This window comes from Notolepis coatsorum, assembly GCF_963971535.1.
Source record: "Notolepis coatsorum genome assembly, chromosome: 3".
In the NCBI taxonomy this organism is placed as follows: Eukaryota; Metazoa; Chordata; class Actinopteri; order Aulopiformes; family Paralepididae; genus Notolepis; species Notolepis coatsorum.
In genome coordinates, this window is record NC_140167.1 from 81,797,114 (window position 1) to 81,805,249 (window position 8,136).

Genomic DNA, 8,136 nt, shown 5'->3' on the forward strand with positions numbered 1-8,136 from the left:
ACATACGTAGTAAATGGAAGATTGCTCCACTTCTACAGTACAAGGCCATTTGCATGTTCTTGGTATCTAGGGACTAGTTACTTTATAATGTAAATTGCGCTGCCATTTTTCATCAGATTGCAACATGGTTTTTTGTTAAGACGTTCACAGAAAGGTAGAGAAACTAAGCTCCAGGTCGACGTCTTGTGATGCCCGTATACTGCATGTTTCAGATGATTCACTCATTCGGTGATGAGCACACAGAGGAACTAGCTAAGTGTTCCATGACAATTAAAAGAACGCAAGCATAGTGTCATTCAGTCAGTCAGCTGTCTCTAGCACCCTCTTATAAAGGGATATTGTTCTATTTATTGTGTAATCTAGGCCAGCGGTTCTCAAAGTGGGGTCTGAGGATTCCCCGGGGGTCCTTCAGGGGGGTTCCAGGGGGTCCCCAGAAAAATGCGGAATAGTTTAATTGAATTATTTCTTTCACTAGAAGTTAAGCCCAATGAGAGAATATACCGTATGAGAATGACTGATACGATTCTCACACGATTCTCCACTGTTATACCCTCAACTACAGTAGAATACAGCTATAGAATTCTGGACTTAAAGGAACACACCAACATTATGGAATGCTCTCACTGTTTTCTCCAGAGTCAGACAAGAAGATAGATACTAATTTCCTCTGTGTGTGCTCAGTAGAAAGCTATCCGGCTGCCAGCTAGCAGCTTAGCACAAATGAATGACAGCGGATATGGATCAGCTAGCCTAGCCTAGCTTAAAACTTGGTGTTTTTGACCAACAGCTAAGCTAATGGTAGGTCCGTATCCACTTCCGTTCATTTGTGCTAAGCTGGGCTATAGCTTGCAGCCGGATAGCTTCCTACAAAACGCACAGAGAGCATACTGGTATCTATCTTGTCTGACTCTGGAGGAGACAGTAAGCGCATTTCCAATCATGTGTGCGTGTTCCTTTAATCACATTATTTTATTTAGAATTTCCTCGTTCATAAATAGAAACGCTCTGAGGACCCTTAAAATGCTACTGGTTTTTAAAGTACTGAAAGAAACGGTCCCCAAGTACCTAGTAAATTATTTTAATAAAGTAGGAGATGTCCACAAACACGCCACAAGAGGAAGCCCCACGGACCTGGTCCCGCCGAGAGTCAGGACATGCATGGGGAAAGATGCATTTTTTTACTCTGCTACGGTAATGTGGAATGCCAACATTCATAAAACTCCTGAACTCCCCTCTCGGATTTAAATCCGCCCTAAAAACATGGCTCAGCAGCAACTCAAATTGGTCTTAAAATGTCTTATCTCTTTTATCATAACTTGGCTTTTATTTCTTTTATCATGAGTTGCTTTTAAGGGTTTGCGGATTTTCTTTTAACATTAGTTAACTGTATGAGTTGTCAGGTTAGGTGTTTTTATACACATTTTTAGGATGTATCCTGTCTATGTCCATTTGTGTTTCTGTGCCTTTTTATGTTCCATGTATGGACCAAATGGAAACAAGCCTTGGCTTTATTGTGTTTTATCCATTTTTGACCAGCGTTGTTGACACTGTTATTGTCTTGTCTTTTAAAATGTTTTTTGTCCTATGATTTGTGTCAAAATAAAGTATTCAATCAATCAATCAACATGTAACAACCACGTTCCCTGAGACAAAATCTGATCAAATGGGGTCCACAGGCTCATGTGTCTAGAGTAGAGTATAGACAACAGAGACTAGAGTAGAGTATAGACAATAGAGACTAGAGTAGAGTATAGACAATAGAGTCTAGAGTAGAGTATAGACAATAGAGTCTAGAGTAGAGTAGCCTATAGACAATAGAGTCTAGAGTAGAGTATAGACAATAGAGTCTAGAGTAGAGTATAGACAATAGAGTCTAGAGTAGAGTATAGACAATAGAGTCTAGAGTAGAGTAGCCTATAGACAATAGAGTCTAGAGTAGAGTATAGACAATAGAGTCTAGAGTAGAGTATAGACAATAGAGTCTAGAGTAGAGTAGCCTATAGACAATAGAGTCTAGAGTAGAGTATAGACAACAGAGACTAGAGTAGAGTATAGACAATAGAGTCTAGAGTAGAGTAGCCTATAGACAATAGAGTCTAGAGTAGAGTAGCCTATAGACAATAGAGTCTAGAGTAGAGTATAGACAACAGAGACTAGAGTAGAGTATAGACAACAGAGCCTAGAGTAGAGTATATTGTAAACAACTGTTCTATCTGATGAATGTGATATTATCGCCCACATATGATGAGAGGTTGTGCCTTTTACAGTAATGATGAACTCAGTGTGACATATACAACATGTACCTACAACAATGGTGAGAGCAAATCATTCAAAATCAATATTTCAAGTATGCAGCCTTCCTTCAGTTACTGACCAGTAAGGACCAGTTACTGAAGGAAGGCTGCATACTTGAAATATTGATTTTGAATGATTTGAAGTTCAGTATCCTCGCTAATTATATTCACCACGGGCCTTGCCTTCCCAGAAGCCTGTACGTTAATGCCAAGCAAGCAGTGCAAAAATGCTTCCGCATTCGTCACCGCACGCTAGTGCGGTAAAGCGCCCTTCTTTTCAGACAAATGCTACCGTGCGTGCACCGGCGGCGGCGTGCTCGCTCAGGTGCGTGCGTGCGCCGGCGTGCTCGCGCGAGGTGCCCGCGCAGCGGAGCTCAATATATATAAGTCACCGCCCCTTATTCAGTATCCAACAAATAGCTCAATTGGCTAGGACACATGGCTGTGGATCCTATGGCTTGTTTGCTGGCGAGTTCGAATCCCATCGAAAATATTTTTTAACGTGATTTTTTTTTAACGTGTATTCTTTCGCCGATTAAGGTTAGGCATTGTTTCGGAGTTGGTTAAGGTTAGAACGGTTAAGTTTAGGCGCTGTTAAGGAGCTGGTTAAGGTTAGAGTTTGTCAAAGAGAATGGCAATATAATTTCTATGGTTAAGGTTAAGGTTAGGCATTGTTTCGGAGTTGGTTAAGGTTAGAACGGTTAAGTTTAGGCGCTGTTAAGGAGCTGGTTAAGGTTAGAGTTTGTCAAAGAGAATGGCAATAGACAGCCTATTTCCGCGAAAATGAAAGGCGCATTACTGCATGCCACTACGGTAAATTTTTGCACTGCTTGCTTGGCATAAAGCTACACGCTGGCCAGAACGACGTGTGGCCATATTTCATGGCGGGGCGGATTTAATAAGTGACGTTTTATTACTGGATGGCAAAGCATGGTAATTGGGTATGATGAATTAATAGTAAACGGTTGTAATGATATAGCCATGTTTCACTGGAGTAGACAGACAACGTGACACTAAATTACACACGAAACATGCAGAGAATTGACAAAACACCGCGACATATCTGTTTTACACTAAATCTACACACACACACACAGCAGGCGTGTTTCTTTCCGCATTCAACGGAGCAGCAGTGGGCTACACATACACGCACACACATACACACACGCATATACGCACACGCACACATGCGCAGCTATTACTAGTACTTAGCTAGTACTAAATTAAATACCTGTATGTCATGTATGTCCCTATTCCATAAATGTCATGTATGTTGTGTATGTCATAAATGTCACTATGAATTGAAAATGGGGGACCCTGATGTAAACAAACGTCTTTCTCAGGTCTGCATCCCCTTAACAATTGTGTGTATATTGAGCCGGTACTGTACTGTACCCATTCTGCAATAAATAAAGTTTTCATTCATTCATTCATTCATTCATTCCATTCATTCATTCATTCATTCATTCATTCATTCATTCATTCATATTCATTCAATATAAAATCATTAATTCGAATATTGCTACATGCTCCGTTCCACACATGCAGCAACAGAGCTGCTATATTAAACCTGGGCTGTTATTATTATCACACGGCAGCGGGAGCACGGCACGACACCACGGCACGACACGACATGGCACGACAGGCGCGCCTCCGGTGGGGGAGCCGCTTACCGGAGCTGTCCATGGTACCGCAGTGCTCCTCCCGCAGCGGGCCCGCCGCCCTGCTGGCTCCTCCTAAGGTGGCCGCTATCGAACCACCGAGTCCGAGGGTAGTATTGCTGATGCCTCCTCCCGCACCTCCTCCTCCCCCTCCTCCTCCTCGCCCTCCGCGGGCACCGAAGCCGCTGTCTCCGCCGCTATCGACCAACTGCAAAGATTCGTAGCCATCGTAACTAGTCTTTTTCTTATAGCCGCCCAACAGGCTCATTACCGAGGAGAAAACATACAAGACCAAATAAATAGTATTATGCGGCTACTGCTGGGCACCACATGTCCGAAGGAATGACGCAGATCACCGCAGGTTTGCTACACTGGAGCGGATGTAATCCACCGACCGACCGGGGTAGTCGTTCCTCTCTCTCTCTCTCTCTCTCTCTCTCTCTCTCTCTCTCTCTCTCTCTCTCTCTGTCTCTCTCTCTCTCTCTCTCTCTCTCTCTCTCTCTCTCTCTCTCTCTCTCTCTCTCTCTCTCTCTCTCTCTCTCTCTCTCTCTCTCTCTCTCTCTCTCTCTCTCTCTCTCTCTCTCTCTCTCTCTCTCTCTCTCTCTCTCTCTCTCTCTCTCTCTCTCTCTCTCTCTCTCTCTCTCTCTCTCTCTCTCTCTCTCTCTGCTCTCTCTCTCGCCTACTGCTGTCATCAGCACCGCATGTTACTACGCCGCGGCTCTCGGAGCGTCTCTGACTGTCGCTGTCATCCCGGCTGCGTTAAAGGGGCAGTCCACCCTGAAATAAAGCAGGGTTTCAGTAGTGATCCGTTCAGCAGTCCTGAAGAAACCATCTCGCATCGCTCTCTGAGTCTGACCACTGTGTGTTTTTGGTCCCGGGGTTGTGATACATGTTCAACAAATATGACTGTCAATTACAGATTGTGTACTTATGACATGACTTAAAGGTGCTCTAGATAAAAGAAAATGTATGTAATCATTCAAAGAAAACATCCCCAGAGATTTTAGAAAGGTGCAGAATAAAAGTATTACTTTCCCCCAAAAGTATAATGGAGCTCTATGAATAAACCATGACCTCCCCTGACTAAAAGTATATGGAGCTCTATGGAGAAACCATGACCCTCCCCTGACTAAAAGTATATGGAGCTCTATGGAGGAAACCATGACCCTCCCCTGACTAAAAGTATAATGGAGCTCTATGAATAAACCATGACCCTCCCCTGACTAAAAGTATATGGAGCTCTATGGAGAAACCATGACCCTCCCCTGACTAAAAGTATAATGGAGCTCTATGAATAAACATGACCTCCCCTGACTAAAAGTATAATGGAGCTCTATGGAGAAACCATGACACTCTCCTGAGCTAAAACTACAAGGAGCTCTATGGATAAACCATGGCACTCCAAAAGTTGTTTCAAACTAAAGGTCTGGATGTAATTTGCCAAATCAGCATGGCTGTGAGTGTGAGTCTTTCACCTTTTACATATCTAGCTTTGGCAACGATTGATTGTGTAGATCGCTAGCATGGATCAGCTAGCCTGGCTTAAAACTCCGGGAGTGGTGTTTAGCTAGGCTAACTGGTCCGTATCCGCTTCCATTAATTTGTGCTAAGCTAGGCTAGCTTGCAGTCGGATAGCTTTCTACTGAACGCACAGAGAGGAAATCAGTATTGGAGAAGACGGTAAGCGCATTTCCCATAATGTTGGCGTGTTAATCCTTTAAATGATGGTCTGGTTACCCAGACTCGGGTGCAGGCCCACTTCTTGGTGCCTGAGTGACAGATGTGCAGAGTACCAGACTGAATGTTTGACTATGGTCCCAGGTTGAGAGGTTTAACTCACCCCCTGGCCTCTCACCACAATAGAGGGATAAAAACAGAGCAGGGCTCGAGGTCAAAGAGCTTTTTTAGTCAGACAAGAGGAAGCCGTTGAATGAAGTCTTGAGAGACGCTCCCTAAGAGCAGCAGACTGACACCTCTGGAGTCGAATACCTATAATGAAATTAGTATTGTTTGTACCAGGAATTTGGGGGCAGCGGTGGCTTAAAGGTTAGAGAACCGGGGCTTGTGACCGGATGGTTGCAGAGGGTTCGACCGGCAGGAGATATCTTGGGGCGGGGGAAGTGAATGAATAACATACTCTCTGGTCCCTCGAGCAACCCCCAACTGCTCCAGTGGAGCTGCTCAGTAGCCAACAGTGTCAGACTGTGGTCGTACTGGGCAGGTCCTAGTGGTCACCAGTGTCAGACTGTGGTTGTACTGGGCAGCTCCTAGTGGTCAATGCTGTCAGACTGTGGTTGTACTGGGCAGCTCCTAGTGGTCAACACTGTCAGACTGTGGTTGTACTGGGCAGCTCCTAGTGGTCACCAGTGTCAGACTGTGGTTGTACTGGGCAGCTCCTAGTGGTCACCAGTGTCAGACTGTGGTTGTACTGGGCAGCTCCTAGTGGTCAATGGTGTCAGACTGTGGTTGTACTGGGCAGCTCCTAGTGGTCACCAGTGTCAACTGTGGTTGTACTGGGCAGCTCCTAGTGGTCACCAGTGTCAGACTATGGTTGTACTGGGCAGCTCCTAGTGGTCAATTGTGTCAGACTGTGGTTGTACTGGGCAGCTCCTAGTGGTCAACAGTGTCAGACTGTGGTTGTACTGGTCAGCTACTAGTGGTCAACAGTGTCAGACTGTGGTTGTACTGGTCAGCTCCTAGTGGTCAACAGTGTCAGACTGTGGTCGTACTGGGCAGCTCCTAGTGGTCACCGGTGTCAGACTGTGGTTGTACTGGTCAGCTACTAGTGGTCAACAGTGTCAGACTGTGGTTGTACTGGTCAGCTCCTAGTGGTCAACAGTGTCAGACTGTGGTCGTACTGGGCAGCTCCTAGTGGTCAACAGTGTCAGACTGTGGTTGTACTGGGCAGCTCCTAGTGGTCAACACTGTCAGACTGTGGTTGTACTGGGCAGCTCCTAGTGGTCACCAGTGTCAGACTGTGGTTGTACTGGGCAGCTCCTAGTGGTCACCACTGTCAGACTGTGGTTGTACTGGGCAGCTCCTAGTGGTCAATGGTGTCAGACTGTGGTTGTACTGGGCAGCTCCTAGTGGTCACCAGTGTCAGACTGTGGTTGTACTGGTCAGCTACTAGTGGTCACCAGTGTCAGACTGTGGTTGTACTGGTCAGCTCCTAGTGGTCAACAGTGTCAGACTGTGGTCGTACTGGGCAGGTCCTAGTGGTCAACGGTGTCAGACTGTGGTTGTACTGGGCAGCTCCTAGTGGTCAACATCTCCCAGGGGTGAATGCTGAAAAAGAGCATCCATGATCAGCAAACCTACCCTGGGTAATTAAAATACTACAAAATACAAAATAAATACAAAATACTATTTAGAAGCAGTATAGGTCTCCATAGTGACTGATAATTACATTGTAAATATAAAATGTTTTTAGATTGCACTGCAAGATCGCATTAATGTCAAAATACATGGTTCTTAATGGGGGGGGGGGCTTCACACCAGTTCTTCCCCCCAATCCCTGGAGATGTGAGGTTTCCCTGGCCAGCGTGCTTCCTCCCCTGGCCTGGTCCCCTGGCAACTGAGCCTCTGAATGGTTTCTGAACAGAGGGGCCTGGGAAACCCTTTTAGAGGGCCGCGAGCCGAGCAGGAAGGGATCGTCCCAGAGGAAGGAACGACGCCGCGCCGCGACCGGACGGAGAGTGGAGCCCAGAGTGCCGCTCCATTGTTGCCTCGGCTTTCCTGCTGCCACCATGCTGCCCAGCGTTTAGCCCCAGCTGCCCCTGTGATGTCTGGCCGGGTCCTGGTGCTTAAAGCTGCACTCTCGGAACTCTCCGGGGAAATGTTGTAGAGCCTAGTAAGTCTAATATCTGCCATGATCTGAGGCCTAGTAAGTCTAATATCTGCCATGACCTAAAGCCTAGTAAGTCTAATATCTCCCATGACCTGAAGCCTAGTAAGTCTAATATCTGCCATGACGTGAAGCCTAGTAAGTCTAATATCTCAGATGATCTGAGGCCTAGTAAGTCTAATATCTCCCTTGACCTGAAGCCTAGTAAGTCTAATATCTGCCATGACCTGAAGCCTAGTAAGTCTAATATCTCCCATGACCTGAAGCCTAGTAAGTCTAATATCTGCCATGACCTGAAGCCTAGTAAGTCTAATATCTGCCATGACCTGAAGCCTAG

At 45.8% G+C, this 8,136-nt stretch overlaps 1 protein-coding gene across 1 annotated transcript in view; it reads right to left on the reverse strand.

Moving 5' to 3' along the window:
* The window catches only part of dnajc6 (DnaJ (Hsp40) homolog, subfamily C, member 6), a gene marked incomplete at both ends in the record, with an annotated part of 135,940 nt that extends 131,717 nt beyond the window's left edge, over window positions 1-4,223 (reverse strand). Inside the window, one exon of the mRNA XM_084309820.1 lies at window positions 3,968-4,223. Coding sequence (XP_084165946.1) covers window positions 3,968-4,223 — 256 coding nt within the window. The remainder of the gene's footprint in view (window positions 1-3,967) is intronic.
* Window positions 4,224-8,136: the final 3,913 nt, after the last annotated feature.